At 43.8% G+C, this 18,160-nt stretch overlaps 1 protein-coding gene across 8 annotated transcripts in view; it reads left to right on the top strand.

The window, feature by feature from the left end:
- NFYC (nuclear transcription factor Y subunit gamma) overlaps positions 1-18,160 on the top strand; it is an 83,100-nt gene that overhangs the window by 35,504 nt on the left and 29,436 nt on the right. For all 8 annotated transcript variants that reach the window (XM_070078681.1, XM_008265492.4, XM_070078682.1 and 5 more), the window contains one exon: positions 9,376-9,488. In XM_070078681.1, the coding sequence (XP_069934782.1) occupies positions 9,384-9,488 (105 nt within the window). In that variant the 5' untranslated portion in view covers positions 9,376-9,383. The remainder of the gene's footprint in view (positions 1-9,375; positions 9,489-18,160) is intronic.

Below are 18,160 nucleotides of genomic sequence, written 5' to 3'. Positions count from 1 at the left end.
TCAGTGAGATTATCAAAGTATTTCTGTGGGGCAGAGAGGGCTGCCCCGCCTCCCTCTTCATGGAGGCTGAACAAGGGTGCCACATAGCAGCAGTGGTAGCCAGGGCAAGCTTCTCAACCGTGGTGCTCAGTTTTCCTATCAGGAAATCAGGGAGAAATAAAACACTTCACCGTGCTTTACAGCTGTGCTCTAAATATTATCTTTTTAAAAAATTATTATTAAAGGGCCAGTTAATATTTTAGGCTTTGGTTTCTGTTGTAACTCTCTGTGTGAAAGTTGCCTTAGACAAATTAATGAGGGCTGCTGTCTTCCAGTGAAACATTGCCTGCGGAAACAGGCGTGTAGCCAGATTTGCCTGTGGGCTGTAGTTTTCAGACCTTTGCTTTAGAATACTTCACTGTTTGGTCCTTTTTCTCTATAGTACAAAATACTGGTAGTGTTTTATTGCTGTCAAATGTACAGGGATATTTAAGTTTTAGCATTAAGGAAGGAATGAGGAAGAAAGTCTGTGAAGTTAGATGCTTAAAAAGCCATTTTCTATTCCACAAAATAAGTTTTAAAATATTGTGTTCCATCACTTCCTTTGCTGATACGAGTTGCTGTGCTGCCTTCCTTTTTTTTTACAGTTATACTACAAACATGTTATGATCAAGCCTGTGTTTCAAACATCATATAATAGTAGATAGCAAATGGAAGCAGCTTTTGTTTTTGAAGAGAAAGTGGCTCTTCTCCAGTTTGAAACTGTGTCCTTGTGAGCAGATTTTTAAGGAGAATAATGTATAGCCATTGTCAACCCGTAGTCTTTCAGGAAGCATGACTTTCTAGTGGGCATTTTGAAAAGCAGCTTCATGCTTAGCCTCTTGGAATTAGAGATACAGACACACCCTCAAACACTGAACTTGGCATTAATCAGAGTTGGGGAGGTAGGGCTATATTATTTGTTCTTGTTGAAGTGGGGGCTACTGTATAGTAATCTGCCAGGAAGTACAACTACCTAAGGGTTTAGAACTTAAGTCATAAGGTTTCTGGCACCTAGCTTAGTGCTTTCTTACTTAAGTGGAAACCTTAGATGAACTTAACGACCATTGAAAACATTTTTTTCTCTAGTCATCCTGCCTTCCTTTGAATTCATTTGTTGTGTCCTTAAGTGGTGAACTGTAGTGCTTCTGTACTAGACCACCAGAGACCCCTTCTGTATGAGACCACTGACACGTATTTAACATATATCACTCCAGGAGTGGCTGTGTGGAGTGAGCAGTCTAAGGCCATCAGCAAGTAGGCAGCAGGCCAGTGCACAGACAGGTCTTTTAATTTCCAGAGCAGTGCTGTTTTTCTCCTGAAATTGTCAATCTGAGATTGACTTTATTATGGAGAACATAAGCTCCTTTATGGTTTAAAATGCTTTTTAGCTACTTTGATTGATAATGGCATATGTTCTAAGGTCGGTCTATATAAACATGGGAGCCAAATTGTCTGTTGGTGGAATTGTTTTGTTTTGAAAGTCTCAGTCCTCAAATTTAGTTTTCACTTTTTTTTTTGTAGTTTGGAAGAATATCTAAAATAGCAAGCACAAATTATCTAAATGCTGCTCCCTTTCTTCCTCATCCATCTGTTTATTCATATTTGCATTCCTCCTTTCTTTTTAATCTCTCACTCATCATTTTAAATATAACACTTCCCAACCAGCTGATTCAAATGAAGAAACCTGGAACTAAATTCAATAAATACCTGAGCAGTATGGGAACATTAAGTACTGGAGATAGCACTGCCTGTCGGCCAAAACAGCACATGATCTCCTGACAGTGGAAGACATGAGCAAAAGGAAGGTCAAAGGGAATGAAGAGGTATATGCTCTGAACACTGAGAGAGACCTGTAGACAGAACAAGTGTTAAGTTGGAAACAGAAATAGTTGGGAACACTCATAGACCAAAAGACCTTAAAGGCTGCAAGTTAGATTGGAGACCATTAGGGAAATGATAGTACCAACATTTAGATTTATTTCTGACAGTACTAAGTCAAGATATATTTGACAACAAGGTCATCATTTTTAGATAAAACTTAACTGCCCAGGGTGGATCACTTTTCGTACTTCAATAACAAGCAGCATTAGTTAAGAATTTTGTTTCATTTTAGGACAACTTCCTATAATATCTTATTTCCTTTAACAGTTGTGACATTAGACACTTAGGTGTTATCTCCCAGCAACATCTGTTTGATTTTAGTTACTGCAAAGTGCTATATTGTGGGGCTGGTGCTGTCGTGTAGTGGGCTAAGCCTCTGCCTGAGGCACCAGCATCCTATATGGGTGCTGGTTCATGTCCTGGCTGCTTCTCTTCCGATCCAGCTCTCTGGGAAGGCAGTGAAGATGGCCCAAGTGCTTGGGCCCCTGTACTCACGTGAGAGACCCCAAGGAAACTCCTGGCTTCAGATCAGCCCAGCTCCTGCTATTGTGGCCATTTGGGGAGTGAACCTGTGGATGGAAGACCTTAACTGTCTCTCAAATAAATAATAATTAAATTTTTTTAAAAAGGGGCTCTATTGTATTTTAAGGCATATTATAAAAGACTTTGATATAGAGAATGAGTTACATGCCAAAGAAGAGAGAGCTAAAGCCTAAAGGTACAGAATTTTAGAAGCCAGGTAGGTAATATGGTAGTAAAGCCTTACTTTTCTTTGTTTTAGTAGTTTTGGTACATCCTATTCCTCACCCAGGAATATCCCTAAGGGAAGATTTGGCAAGCATGGTGCTTGATCAAGAGAACAGCTTGAAAGACTTCCAAGGGAATCGTAAAAGAGGAGCTTTTGGGATGCTTTGAAAGCTGCTTAGGTCTCTCTTTCTTCAAGAATGATAAGAGTAACTAGATATTAAAATGACGGCTTGATTGCCTACTATCAAGTGTTCTGATTTAGTCATGTCGCTTTACAATTTTCTTATCTGTTGTCTTTTTCCTTTTAAAAATGATTTATTTATTTATTTATTTGAAAGGCAGAATTACAGAGAGAGAGAGAGAGAGAGCGTGCGTGCGAGCTATTCATCTGCTGGTTCACTCCTTGAAATGACTGCAACAGGCCAGGGCTGAGCCAGGCCAAAGCCAGGAACCAGGAGCTTCAACTGCATCTGCCAGCTGGATGCAGGGGCCCAAGTACTTGGGTCATCTCTGCTGCTTTCCCAGGCCAGTAGGAAACTGGATCAGAAGTGGAGCAGCCGGGATACAAAACTGACACCCATATGGGATGCCAGTGTTGTAGTGGCAGCTTACCCGCTGTGCCACAGTGCCGTCCTTTCTAAAGGATAGGCATACAAGGTATTTTCCCTCCTCCTCCTCCTCTTACCCATATTTTATTAATTAAAATTTAATAAAATTTATTTATTCATAAGCTTTGCTCATCTGAATTGGTTACTTTTCGGAAGAGGTTCTGACTTTGAAAAGGTTTACACTGGTAATAGTGTGCCTTCATGTTTCTAGCTTCCTAGCCTGCTTTCAGCTCCTTGGACTGCTTTGGCTGTATGTGCACACATGCTTCGCTTTTACCATTCTATTTCTCTTAAATCTTAACCCTTTAGTAAGTCAGCTTCAGATAGATTTCTTTTTTTTTTTTTTTTTTTTTTTTTTTTTTTTTTTTTTGACAGGCAGAGTTAGAGAGAGAGAGACAGAGAAAGGTCTTCCTTTTTCCATTGGTTCACCCCCCAAGTGGCCGCTATGGCCGGTGCCTTGCGGCCGGCTTGCTGCGCCAATCTGAAGCTAGGAGCCAGGTGCTTCCTCTTGGTCTCCCACGCGGGTGCAGGGCCCAAGGACTTGGGCCATCCTCTACTGCACTCCCAGGCCACAGCAGAGAGCTGGACTGGGAGAGGGGCAACCGGGATAGAATCCGGTGCCCCGACTGGTACTAGAACCCGGGGTGCCGGCGCTGCAGGCAGAGGATTAGCCTAGTGAGGCACACTGGCCTGGATAGATTTCTGATTGTAGTCCTTAACTTTTAAAGACTCATGGAAGCCTCATTTATTCTTTTTTTTTTTTTTTTAAGATTTATTTATTTATTTGAAAGTCAAAGTTACAAAGAGAGAAGGAAAGGCAGAGAGAGGTCTTCCATCCACTGGTTCTTTCCACAGTTGGCCGCAACAGCCAGAGCTGTGTGGATTCGATGCCAGGAGCCCAGAGCTTCTTCCTGCTCTCCCACGTGGGTGCAGGGGCCCAAGGACTTGGGCTATCTTCTGCTTTACCCAGGCCATAGCAGAGAGCTGGATCGGAAGTGGAGCAGCCAGGACTCGAACCAGCACCCATTTGGGAAGCCGGCACTGTAGGCAGCAGCTTTACCTGCTATGCCATAGCGCCGGCCCTCTCATTTTTTCTTGAGAGTCCCAGAATAGTTTGTACAGGCACATCCTTTGATTGGTCAGGAGATTCCAGTGGGCATTCTTCAGGGTTGGGCTGTCCGAGATTCCCTTTGCTCAGAGAGGCGGTGTCCGGCGACTCTCCTGCTTTTCACTCTGGAGTAGTTATCAGACTGTGTGTGTGCTGGTTGTGTGAGGGTGGCTGTGAGAGAGGGGAAACAAGACAAGACATAAGATATGCACATGGGTATGATGATGATTCCAAGCAGTGTTTTTGTTTTTTTTTTTTTTTTTTACAGATAAACAGTGAGAGAGACAGAGAGAAAGGTCTTCCTTTCGTTGGTTCACTCCCCAAATGGCTGCTATGGCCGGAACTATGCCGATCCGAAGCCAGGAGCCAGGTGCCTCCTCCTGGTCTCCCATGCGGGTGCAGGGCCCAAGGACTTGGGCCATCCTCCACTGCCCTCCCAGGCCACAGCAGAGAGCTGGACTGGAAGAGGAGCAACCGGGACTAGAACCTGGTGCCCATATGGGATGCCAGCGCTACAGGAGGAGGATTAACCAAGTGAGCCATGGCGCCGGCCCCAGGCAGTGTTCTTGCGGGCTGAAAGCCAGGTACACACCTAAGGCTCGGAGGAGTCGTGAGAAGGAGAGACCGCTTCTGATGGGGAAATTTAGAGAAGACTGGAGAGAGTGCAGTTGAGCTGAGTGTTAGAGAAACCACCCTCTCACAATAAGCTTGAATTCTTCCCTTTCTAGCTTTGGAAAGCAAACTGTTTTAAAAAATAGATTAATTGGGGCCGGCGCTGTGGCACAGCGGGTTAATGCCCTGGCCTGAAGCGCCAACATCCCATATGGGCACCAGTTCTAGTCCTGGCTGTTCCACTTCCCATCCAGCTCTCTGCCTGGCCTGGGAAAGCAGTGGAAGATGGCCCAGGTCCTTGGGCCCCTGCACCTGCGTGGGAGACCCGGAAGGAGCTCCTGGCTTCGGATCGGTGCAGCTCCGGCCGTTGTGGCTAATTGGGGAGTGAACCGGTGGATGGAAGACCCCTCTCTGTCTCTGCCTCTCCTCTCTGTGTACCTCTGACTTGCAAATAAATAAATACATCTTTTAAAAAATAGATTAATTACAACAAGATACATTTAATAGATACTCAGAATTGAGATTATTGCCAGCAACAGCTGCTAATACTTTGACTTGCCCTTATGTCTTTATTAAATACTCTTTTTCAAGTATTTATAAAATTAATAAACATGAATAATAAATATGTTAATAATTAAATCTGAGAAAAATCTTCATTGTACTTTTCATAAGGTGATGTAAGCTAAAATGGCTTTTTCTTCAGACAAATTTGTTCTTGTCAGCTTCATATAATTAGCTTTATCCAGTGATAGATATAGCAATCTAACGTCAAATGAAGAGAATCCTGGAATAAATTTCTTCTCTTTTAAATACATCCCTGCTCTCATTTCCCTAGAAGATGGATCCGGCACATTTTCCACAAACTGTAAATGTTAGAGATGAGCTACTTTTGTGGTGTAGTGGGTTAAACTGCCATCTGCAGTGCCAGCATCCCATATGGGCACCAGTTCCAGTCCCGGCTGCTCCACTTCCGATCCAGCTCCCTGCTAATGCGCTTGGAAAAGCATTGGAAGATGGCATAAGTACTTAGGTCCCTGCACCCACATGGGAGATCCTATGGCCTAGCCCAAACCTGGCCATTGTGGCCATTTGGGGAATGAACCAGCAGGCAGAAGATCACACTCTATCCCCTTCCAGCCCTCCCCGCCATAATTGTCAAATAAATAAATAAATCTTTAAAAGAGAGAGAGAGAGAAATGAGCTACTTTTGTAGCAAATTCAATTCAGCTGAGTTAACATTAAAATAAGAAGTGATGATTAACTAAGGTGATTGTGTATTGTTTAGCTTATTGAAGTGTTTGACCAGCAACATTTTTTGTGTGTTTGTGATTAAGTCATTTTACTTAATGCTTCAGTGAGAAAACATCAGGAATATTTAATTTTTCATAAAATATGTTGCTTGAGATTTGGGCTGATTTTTAAAGTTCTGTGTGAAGAATGCCTCTGCTTTAAGGAAAACCTTTTGAATAAAAGTTCTGACCTTTTCCAGGAATTTACAATAGTGGTTTATGTTCTTCCAAGAGATATTGCTCATTGTCTGTGCAAAGATGTTGGAAAACATACTGTAAACCTTTTTCTCTTTTTCCTCATGAGAAGATCTTATGTTCCTGGTATGGAAAGTACCTTTGTGTTTTGAAATCTGGAATTTATAAAATGAGGTTGCTGAGTGGAAAAATCATAAAGGCTCTAACTCTAAATCCAATGCCCAAATGGAACCCTGCTTGTAAATTAAACTTAATGTAAAGAAGAACAGTCAGAGCTATCCAAAGATGGAAAAGAATGCCTTACCAGAAAGGCACTTCCCAGAACTGGAGGGGAGGCAGGCAGATTTGAGCTGGATGACCACTTACGGTAGGATTGCAAGGCGAAGAGGCTCTGCGAACATCATATGGAAGTGTGGGCCTGAGTGTCTCTGTCTTTTCTGAGTCCTACACTTCTGTGATGCAGTAAAATATATAGAATGTTATTATTGACTTGTATTTTTTGTTATTATCTATTTGTTTATTTTCTAATGCAGCTGGGCTTCTTGAGTTGAAAACTTAACGTTGAATACTTTTACACTTACAGAAAGATTTGATAATTTGGGTTTTATACCCAGCTACTACAGCAGGTTATGGTTGTGAGCCTGCCAAAGATCTATTCATGGTCTGTTGACTACACAGTGTTAGCAAACCGATCATACCAGCACATCTGTAGTTGGGGCAATTCAGAATTAAAAGTAGGCTTTTCAGATGGTTGTGAAAGTACTTCTTGAATTGTCTTCTTTCTTTCTTTCGTTCGTTCGTTCGTTCGTTCTTTTTCTTGACAGGCAGAGTGGATAGTGAAAGAGAGACAGAGAGAAAAGTCTTCTTTTGCCGTTGGTTCACCCTCCAATGGCCGCCACGGCCGGCACGCTGCGGCCAGCGCACCGCGCTGATCCGAAGGCAGGAGCCAGGTGCTTCTCCTGGTCTCCCATGGGGTGCAGGGCCCAAGGACTTGGGCCATCCTCCACTGCCTTCCCGGGCCACAGCAGAGAGATGGCCTAGAAGAGGGGCAACCGGGACAGAATCCGGCGCCCCGACCGGGACTAGAACCCGGTGTGCCGGCGCTGCTAGGTGGAGGATTAGCATATTGAGCTGCGGCGCCGGCCAATTTTGTCTTATTTCTTACTTGAGGAGTCGTCTTATTGTTTTGAGTATATTATATTAAACTATTAATAAAAGTAGATAATTAAATTTCTCTAGATTACTTCGATTTCTTTATTCTCAGTATATCTAAGAGAGTAATGTATAAGCGCTGTACATGTGGTTATAAGTGAAAATGTCATGGGACATGCGAGAAATCTCATTTTGTTATTTACAACTCAAGTTTTTATCTAGTCATTTTGAACTGTGACTCAACACTTCCTTTTAACTCCCTCCAGAACTCCAAGATCATACTGCTTTTCAGGGTCTTAAGAGTTCTTACTGATGTATAGAGCTGTTTATAGGCCTCCAGCACCAGAAGTTGGCTCCAAACCTTTTCCCATTACATCATCACCCACTAATGTCATGACACCCTGGTGAATTCGGCTTTGAAGATTGTACTCTTGTCTCCCATTTTTTTCTCTTAGCATTTTCTTTAGAAAGAAAATGAAAAAAAAAATTATAGATTTCTGAGGCAATCCCAGGCAAATGTTTAAGAGCAAATTTAACATCCTCACAGGCTAAGCCTAGGTTTATCAGTGTTATTCCACCCGACTGTAGAAAGTATTCTGCCCTGCACACATGTGCATGGCGCTGAAAAAGCAACAAGCAAAACCAAAAAACAAAACAAAACATGTGTGGTCATGGGACGCCTGGTTCTGGTGCTTTTCTTTCAGCTCCTCAGAATCAGTTCACAGTGACCTTCATAGCTCTTCTCCAGCATCCTGCCAATGGCACCTTAAACCTTTTCAAACAATTCCCCAGAATAGAAATTCTTAGGAGATCACCAACTTTCTCATTCTGAGAAATCTGTCTGATTAAACTATTTCATGTATTTAAGTATTTGCCTGAAAAGTATTTAAGCCATCTGGTGTTTTTTACTTTCCCCCTGTAAATCTATTAAGGCATTTTATTATCTGTAGTTATAGCTGATGTGGGGATCCTTGTTCATCTTCCCTCCTCCATCAGAAAGCGATCGGTCGATCAAGTGCAGGTTCTGGCCCTGTGTTCTCTATCTTGATTTTAATTCCGTATTGTTTTCAACTGTCTTTAATGCTTCCAGTTGCTGGTGTGCTGTGTTTGGCTTTGTGCCTAATAGCAATGTTTAGGGAAGGAAAGTTTTGGGAAGTATATAATTTCAGTTCAGACTTCATGCCACCCACTCAATTATTGACCTAGTCTTAAGCAATTTTATGTCTTTTGAGGCAGATTTGCCTGAGATTAGAAGGAATAATCATTGATAGCTCCAGAGAACTGGGGCTACAGTGTCTAAAACAAGAGAATGAACTTGGCTGTCATTTTTTAAGACTTTGGGTTTACCTAGCTATCCAGTGTTAGTCCCAGGGTCCCTTTATGTATCTGCTGCAGGCTTTGATATGGAGTATGAGAAGCTGTGAACTTTGACAAAGCTTTAGAAGGAGTGATATATAAAATTCTGGACTAGACGAGGGAAACAAAGTGCTTTCCCCACCCCCATAAGTTGGATTCTTAGCAACTTTTGATTTTGTAGTTGGTGCTCCTTGATAGTCTTCATGACATCAGCTAGATGGAAGAGAAAGCCTTCTTTGTTCAAGTGTTTGCTACATTGTGGTAAAAATCTTCTCAGCACAATCAGGTACCTTGCCGTGTTGAATAAGTTCAAGAAAACATACCCAAAGAAAGATAAATGATTACCCTAGACAGAAAGTTTGACTTTATTATTTCTCATATATCTCATGTATGTGTTTGTTTACAGTTGTAGAAATGTCCACAGAAGGAGGATTTGGTGGTACTAGCGGCAGCGATGCCCAGCAAAGCCTGCAGTCCTTCTGGCCTCGTGTCATGGAAGAAATCCGGAATTTAACAGTGGTAAGGAAGAATGAGAAACTTCAGAGTGTAAAAGGCTATCGGGTGGCTGGCACCGCGGCTCACTAGGCTAATCCTCCGCCTAGCGGCGCCGGCACACCGGGTTCTAGTCCCGGTCGGGGCGCCGGATTCTGTCCCGGTTGCCCCTCTTCCAGGCCAGCTCTCTACTGTGGCCAGGGAGTGCAGTGGAGGATGGCCCAGGTGCTTGGGCCCTGCACCCCATGGGAGACCAGGAAGAGCACCTGGCTCCTGGCTCCTGCCATTGGGTCAGCGCGGTGCGCTGGCCGCGGCGGCCATTGGAGGGTGAACCAACAGCAAAGGAAGACCTTTCCCTCTGTCTCTCTCCCTCACTGTCCACTCTGCCTGTCAAAAAAAAAAAAAAAAAAAAAAAAAAAAAGGCTATCGGGTGTTTAGCCAGACCTTAAGACTAAAAGATTTTTCAATTTTAAGCACATTTGCAAATAAGTTGTAGTTCATCCACAACCTACAGGCAGGAGAATGAAAATACAATTTAGTTTAAGTGTGGTCTTTACAAGGGTGTCCTTTATATCTTAGTGATTTTCCTTAAGCTTGTGCGTGCTTTGAATGGGAGGTAGTTTAGTGTGGGTGTATCTTTTAAGGAATGCAGGAAAGCAGCGATCTCACCTTTCCTTGGAAGCCATAGCTCTTTTCTTAAACCTGATTTAGTGGCCCTACCGAATTTCTAGAACCTGATAGAAACCACTTTGTGAGCCAGGCACTGTTTCTGTGTGGTAAAAGGCACACTTGGACCAGGGTTTTTCACTGGCAGTGTTACTGACCTTTGAGATGGATAATTGTCAGATCTGTCCTGGGGTGAGCTGAAGGGTGTTCAGCAGCATCCCTGACCTCTGCCCACTCAGTGCCGGGAGCAGTGCTAGCCCCAGATGTGATGACAAAAAATGTCTTCAGACATTGGCAGATGTCCCCTCTTGATATCTCCTGTTGGGAACCACTAATATAAAACAATCAAATCTAACCCTGGCCCTTGAGGAGCTTACCATCTAGAAATTACAGCAAAGTCATTTAGTCCGTATGTATTAAATAATTTATTAAGTCAGGTACAGCAGTGAGTGTGAAACAGTCAAAATACTTGAGCACAGAGGACAAAGTACTTGTTTCTCTCTGGTTGAGTTAAGGATGCTTTAAGTAAAAGGAACATTTTTGTTGGATTTTTTTTTTTTTTTTTTTTTTTTTTTTTGGACAGAGTGGACAGTGAGAGAGAGAGAGAGACAGAGAGAAAGGTCCTCCCTTCGCCATTGGTTCACCCTCTAATGGCCGCCGCGGCCGGCGCTCTGCGGCCAGCGCACCGCGCTGATCCGATGGAGCCTGGTACTTCTCCTGGTCTCCCATGGGGTGCAGGGCCCAAGGACCTGGGCCATCCTCCACTGCACTTCCCGGCCACAGCAGAGAGCCGGCCCGGAAGAGGGGTAACCAGGACAGAATCCGGCGCCCCGACCGGGACTGAAACCCGGTGTGCCGGTGCCGCAAGGCGGAGGACCAGCCTAGTGAGCCACGGCGCCGGCCTTTGTTGGATCTTAAAACATGAGTAAGCATTCAGTAGATGGAAGGGAATGGAAAGCATATCTTGGGCAGAGAGCAGGGCCTGCATAAAGGTGTAGAGACTCAGAGCGGGGCACCTTATGTTTAGAGGGACAGCAAGAAGTTCAGAATGGCTGGAGATCACTGTGTGGGTAGTGGAGGTTGGCATAGAAGCAAAGTATCAGGTAGGAGAGTGGTAGAAACGGTGAAGCAAGTTATAATGAGACTATTTTCAGAATATAGTGCCATATCCTTAAGGAACAATGTTCCATTTGGTGTCATTTAAGCAAATTCTGCAGGAGCTTCCTCGTGTTGTATGTGTCTTTCCTTCCTGCCCTGGAAACATTAGCATACTGGCAGTACAGATACCAGATTCCTTCCTGATGTAGAACTAGTATTGTGGTGGCCTTTATCCTCTGATATGCAAGTCAGTCTAAATTTTTATTACTTATTTTTAAAGGACATGTGACAGAGAGGCAGAGACAGATCTTCCATCCACTGGTTCACTCTCAAATGGCTGCAATGGCCAAGGCTGAGCCAGGCAGAAACCAAGAGCCTGGAGCTCCTTCCAGGTCTTCCCACATGGATGACAGATGCCCAAGTACTTGTACCAATATCCACTGATTTCCCAGGTGCATTAATAGGAAGCTGGATCAGAATGGGAGCAGCCAGCATTTGAACCAGCACTCCAGTATGGGATGCTGGCATTGCAAGCAGCAGCTTAACCCACTGTGCCACAATGGTAGTCCCTATTTATTTATTTAAAAGACAGAGACAGAGATCTCCCATCTGCTAGTTTACTCCCCAAATGTCTGCAACAGCTGGGACTGGGCTAAGCTGTAGCCCAGAACTGGGACTTAGTCGAGGTTTCTTAAATGACTAGCAGGGACCCAATTGCTTGAACCATCACCTGCTACCTCCAAGAGTGTGCATTAGCAGGAAGCTGGAATCAGGAACAAAGCTGGGACTTGAACCTAGGTAATCTGATATGGGATGTGGATATTCCACATAGCATCTTCTCCCCCCCCCCCCAATTTATTTATTTATTTGAAAGGCAGAGTTACAGAGAAGCAGAGAGAGAGAGATCTTCCACCTGCTGGTTCACTCCCCAGATGGCTACAATGGCCTGAGCTCTGCCAATCCAAAGCCAGGAGCCAGGAGCTTCTTCTGGGTCTCCCACGCAGGTGCAGGGGGAAAAGACTAATTAATATTCCAGATGTACCTGTGGGTTGTGTTTGTTTAGATGGAAGGATTTCAGCAGTTGAGCTTGGTTTGGCCTTTTCAGAAGGATATGTTCACAGTGTTTTTTTACTACTAGAGGTGGTAGTTACCTGTACTATCTCAGATATAACATACACAGGAGGGAAAAAGTGAAGTAGTCAAAAGTGAAATGTTTTGTTCATTCATATTTTAGGGTGATGAACTCATGGTTAAGCTCATCAGGTTTTGGCATTTAAGTGAACCTGGTGTAAGACTAGTGCCCTCCTGGGGTGTGGTTGGACAGGGCCAGTGCTGCCAGTCTGCACTGCATCAGGAGCTCAGAAAATGGATGTAGGAAGGACCATGTGTGTACATGCGTGAACATGAACTCTGGGGGTTTGAGCCCAGCACTGATTTACTACCAGGTTTTGTTGGAGTGTGTGTACATAAGCTGTGATGGGAAATACATAAAAAAACTTATTTAACTGTTTTTCAGTGTTCAGTTTGCTGGTGTTAGTGCATTCATACTATGAAACACATCTCCAGAACTTTCCATTTTACAGAACAGCAACTCCTGTCTCCTCAGCCTGGCAGCTGTTATTCTGCTTTATGTTTCTATGAATTTGACTACTTTAGATACCACATATAATTGCTTCTTGGCCTTTTGGCTAAGATCAAGTGTAGATACCACATATAAATGGGATCATACAGTGTATGTTTTTGTATGACTGGCTTGGCATAATGCTCTCAATCCATATTGTAGCATATGTCAGACTATCCTTTTTAAGGCTGAATACTATCTGATTATATGTATGTGTATGTGTGCCACATTTTGTTTATTGCCTTTCAATGGACATTTGAATTACTTCCACCTCTTGGCTCTTGAATAGTGCTGGTGTGTACGTGGGTGTGCAGATACTTCTTTGAAACCAAGGGTTTTGATTAAAAAAAAAATGTACATAGTTGAGGGGCAGAGTGTCAGAGAGAGTGCAAGGGAGCAAGTGATCAAGTAGTCTTCCATCCATTGGTTTAGTCTCCATATGCTTGCAACAGCCACACTAAAGCCAGGAGCCAGGAACTCCATCAGGGTCTTCCACATGGGTGGCAGAGGAGCTGGAACTTGATCCTAGGCACTCTGGGACAGGTACAGACATCCAAATGGCAGCTGCACCCTCTGTGTACAAACCTTTCCCCTAGGCTTGATTTTTAGCCTACATGGTTTACTTTTCAAGTTTGTTTGCCAATCAAGCAGATTGTAGTGTTGATGGAGTTTTGGTACCGAGATATTAGTCTCCCAGACATTCAATTTTCAGAGATTCCATTTTGTTTTAGATGTTGTGGATGAAGAGAAAGAAGAGTAAGGAGGAAGATATTTTTAAGCATTCCTCTTCTGGTGACTTGCTGAAATTTTTCTCCTGCTTATCCTTGAAGAAAACTCCTAGACCTCTCATGCTATGTGTCTTTTACATTGTATGCTTAGAATAATGTCAGGCATGTAGTACGTACAAAATAAATATTTGAATAAATCCAATTCTTCCACTTCAGATTTAGTGGAAAACAGCATCAGTTCCAAGTCTGAGTGAGAATGGAATCCATCCACTAAAGTTGGGATAATTTTTCGCTTTGAAAGATTCCTAATTTTCCTCTCTGCTCAGGACTGTGCCTACAACGCATGAAGGCAGCTGCTTCCCTGACTGTACCTCTCTCTCTTATGTGGCCAGACATTTTAGCATTTAGTGCGTTTCCAGAACTCCACAGTTCTTAAAACCAGATTTCCTCAGATATGTCAAAGCCTCTTGGGTTGACATCTCAAAATATCTTAACAGATTTTCTTAAAATCCATTATGCTTAAGCTGTCCAAACATAAATAAAACTTGTGAGAGGATTCATAAAGTGTTGTGGTCTCTTTAAGACTGGGACATAGATTGTTTCAAAAACAAGTAATTGAGGTTTGCTAGATGATATATTTCATGATGTTTCAGAAACACTGGCCTCAGTCATTTTTGGTCTGAATATTGTAAAAGCAATTGATCTTTCATCTCATCTCATCTTTCTTTCCTCCTTTCCTCCCATCCTTCCTTCCTCCCTCCCTCCCTCCCTTCTTCATTTATTTATTTATTTACTTACTTACTTACTTACTTGAAAGGCAGAGTTACAGAGAGGCAGAGGCAGAGAGAGAGAGAGAGGTCCTCCATCTGCTGGTTCACTCCTCAGACCGCCGCACCAGCCAGAGCTGGGCCGATCCAGAGCCAGGAGCTTCTTCCGGGTCTCCCACATGGGTGCTGGGGCCCAAGGACTTGGCTATCTTCTGCTGCTTTCCCAGGCCATAGCAGAGAGCTGGATGAGAAGTAGAGTATCCAGGACTCAAACTGGCGCCCATACAAGGTGCCAGCACTGCAGACGGCAGCCTCACCTGCTGAGACACAGCACTAGCTTCTCATCTTTTCATCTTTGGCTGTCACTGTTACAAGTTCTGTAACTGTCCAAAAATCCCAGGGTGCATTCAGCTGAGATTAAAGTTGGTTAACAACTGTACCGATGGAGGCCAGTCCTGTGGCGTAGCAGGTAATAGCCGCTGGCTGCAGTGCTGGCATCCCATTTGGGCACCGGTTTGAGACCCGGCTACTCCACTTCCAATCTAGCTCTCTGCTATGGCCTGGGAAAGCAGTAGAAGATAGTCCAATCTTGGACCCCTGCACCCGCGTGGGAGACCTGAAAGAAGTTCCTGGCTCCTGGCTTCCGATCGGCTCAGCTCCAGCCATTGCAGCCATCTGGGGAGTGAACCAGCAGATGGAAGACCTCTCTCTGTCTCTGTCTCTCTCTCTGCCTCTGCCTCTAAATAAATAAATAAAAACCATACCAGGATGATTATGCACCAGGGTGATTTTGTGAAATACAAGTTTTCGAAAATGTGTCTTGAGAGGGACCAGTCTTCTGCAGTGGGTCAAGCCACCACTTTTGACACCATCATACCATATCACAGATTAGGGTACTGGCTCATGTCCCAGCTACTCTGCTTCTGATCCAGCCTCCCAGTTAATGCACCTGGGAAGGCAGCAGAAGACAGCCCAAGTACTTGGGCCCCTGCCACCTATGTAGGAGACCAGGATGAGTTTTTGGCTCCTGGCTTTGGCCTGGCCCAGACTTGGCTGTTGCAGCCATTTGAGGAATGAGCCAGTGGAGGGAAGATTTCTCCCCTTTTTGTGTCTTTCCCTCTGTGTTACTCTGCCTTTAAGTAAGTAAATTGTTTTTAAAAATGCTTATTAATGAACTATTAATTTCAAACGTTTTTCATACTAAAATAAGCTCATCTTTTAATTCCATTTTTCCACAAATTTTTTAAAGTACCTTGTATCCAGCAGAGCTCTGAAAACAAATATAATAGGCATCCTGGCATTGAAGTTTTTCTTTTTTTTTTAAAGATTTATTTATTTATTTGAAAGAGTTACACAGAGAGAGGAGAGGCAGAGAGAAAGAGAGGTCTTCCATCTACTGGTTCACTCCCCAGATGGCTGCACTGGCTGGAGCTGAGCTGATCCAAAGCCAGGAGCCAGGAGCTTCTTCTGGGTCTCCCACCCGGGTGCAGGGGTCCAAAAACTTGGGCCATCTTCTACTGCTTTCCCAGGCCATAGAAGAGAGCTGGATCAGAAATGGAGCCACTGGGTCTCAAACCGGCAACCTTATGGGATGCTGGCACTTCAGGCGGCAGCTTTACCCACTGAGCCACAGCACCATCTGCCTCCCCCATCCCTCACGTGTGCACGTGCTTTGAGTTTTATCCCTCTGGACCTCTTTGAAAGTGGGGAAGAGAAAGCTAACTGTCTTTTAGAGGTTTGAGAAGCAGGCAGTAACTATTCTGAATCTTGAAAAACCTAATTCTTCCCTAACTTATTCCCTACACCTTGATCAGCCATGAATTAGCTGTAATTTAGTACCTAAGTCACTTTCTTTTAATCGGCAGTTTCATCTTTTCATTCCTCAGTGCCTCCAGATTGAGGGATGACATTTCTAACATTACGGTCAAATCAGATGACCATTTAAACAAGAACTTGGTGGTGAAGGTTGGTGGACTGTTAACTAAACAGGTCCTGTGCTGGGTGAGCCCCTCCTTAGAACAGTGATCTCAAACTTTGCTGTCTGCCTGGACCACATGTGGGAGGATCTTGTTAAAATACCAGCATTGTGGCACAGGGAGTTAAGCCTTTGCTTGCAACACCAGCATCCCATATCAGAGGACCAGTTTGCCTCTGGCTTCTCTGCTTCTGATTTAGCTCCCTGCTAATGTGCCTGGGAAGGCATTGGAAGATGATCCAACTCCTTGGGCCCCTGTCACTCATGTGGAAGACCTGGATGGAATTCCTGGCTTCCAGCTTTGGCCTGGTGTACTCCTGACCATTGCATCCATTTGGGGAGTGAACCAGTGAATGGAATCTCTTTCTCTCGGTATGTCTCTGTTGATCTGCCTAATCTTTATAAAAATGAAGCGAAATTTTTTAAAATGAAATACTGGTGTTGAAGATTTAGTAGGTTTGGCATGGAGCAGGAGACTGAATTTTTTTTAGTTCCTGGGTGATTTGTTGCTGGTATAAGGACCTCACTTTCCATAGCAAGGTTAAAGCAGTAGTCCTTAATCCTCATGGTGGGTCATGGTCACTACGGGACTGTACTCCCTGGGGTTCCTCGCTTAGTTGGTCTGTGGAAGAGCCTAAGAATCTTGTTTTTCAAAAGCTTTCCAGGTGGTTTTTTTTTTTTTTTTTTTTTTTTTTTTTTTTTTTGACAGGCAGAGTGGACAGTGAGAGAGACAGAGAGAGAAAGGTCTTCCTTTGCCGTTGGTTCACCCTCCAATGGCCGCCGCTGCAGCCGGCACCCCGCGCTGATCCGATGGCAGGAGCCAGGATCCAGGTGCTTTTCCTGGTCTCCCATGGGGTGCAGGGCCCAAGCACCTGGGCCATCCTCCACTGCACTCCCTGGCCATAGCAGAGAGCTGGCCTTGAAGAGGGGCAACCGGGACAGAATCCGGCGCCCCGACCGGGACTAGAACCCGGTGTGCCGGCGCCGCAAGGTGGAGGATTAGCCTATTGAGCCACGGCGCCGGCCTCCAGGTGTTTTTAACATGCAGCCAGCTGCTGAGAATCATTGTTTTCAGGAGAATTAAAATCTTTAGTTTGCCGGAGTGCCTGACTGGATAGGCCTGGAAAAGATATTTTAACATTATTTGAAACTCTAGATGTTTTTCAGTGTAACCTAAGACCCATTGACTTTTTTTTGTATCTAAACTCTCACTGAATGAATTCAAAATTTCTTGGAAGTTGGCAGTTTTAGATGGCAGCATTTTAAATGTAGTTCTTTGGTTGTGGTCAGGAGCATGAGGCTATTTTGAGAGAGAATTTGCTCTTCTGTCTTACTGCTATCACTCCCAAAAGTAAGAAAAAAGTCAGTATGTGTCAGTTGTTCTTCCACTTGAATCAGCAGCAGGAGAAAGAGTCAATGTTACCCACATCAGTTGCATGGTTGCCAGTGACCTGGGGAGCAAGGAATCGATATCCAACTTAGTGGGCCTCGGAAACTGGGCTACTCTCGGAGGTGATGAGCTCCACACATATCTCAAGATCTGTTTTTCACACACTAACCCTTGAGATCTCAGTTTGGGGATCATGAAAAAGTAATTGTTCACAAAAGAAAAAGTTTGATTTAGAGGGTTTGTTTTATTTAGTTATTTATTTGCTGTTACATAATTTTTTAATTTTAAGGAATAAGATTCTAAAGCAAAAACATTATTAATAAAATCACAGGTCTACCTCAAGTATTTTAAAATATCTTCTGTAATATTCCACTCAGAATGAAGTTAGGGGGTTTAAAGCAGAGCTTTTTGTAAGTTTCTGCCTCATTTTAGAGTTCTACAAGGTTGAGTTTCT

The sequence above is a fragment of the Oryctolagus cuniculus genome, chromosome 7, assembly GCF_964237555.1.
Source record: "Oryctolagus cuniculus chromosome 7, mOryCun1.1, whole genome shotgun sequence".
Lineage (NCBI taxonomy): Eukaryota > Metazoa > Chordata > Mammalia > Lagomorpha > Leporidae > Oryctolagus > Oryctolagus cuniculus.
Note: the sequence above shows the minus strand (reverse complement) of the source record. Positions and strands in the feature narration are given on the sequence as shown.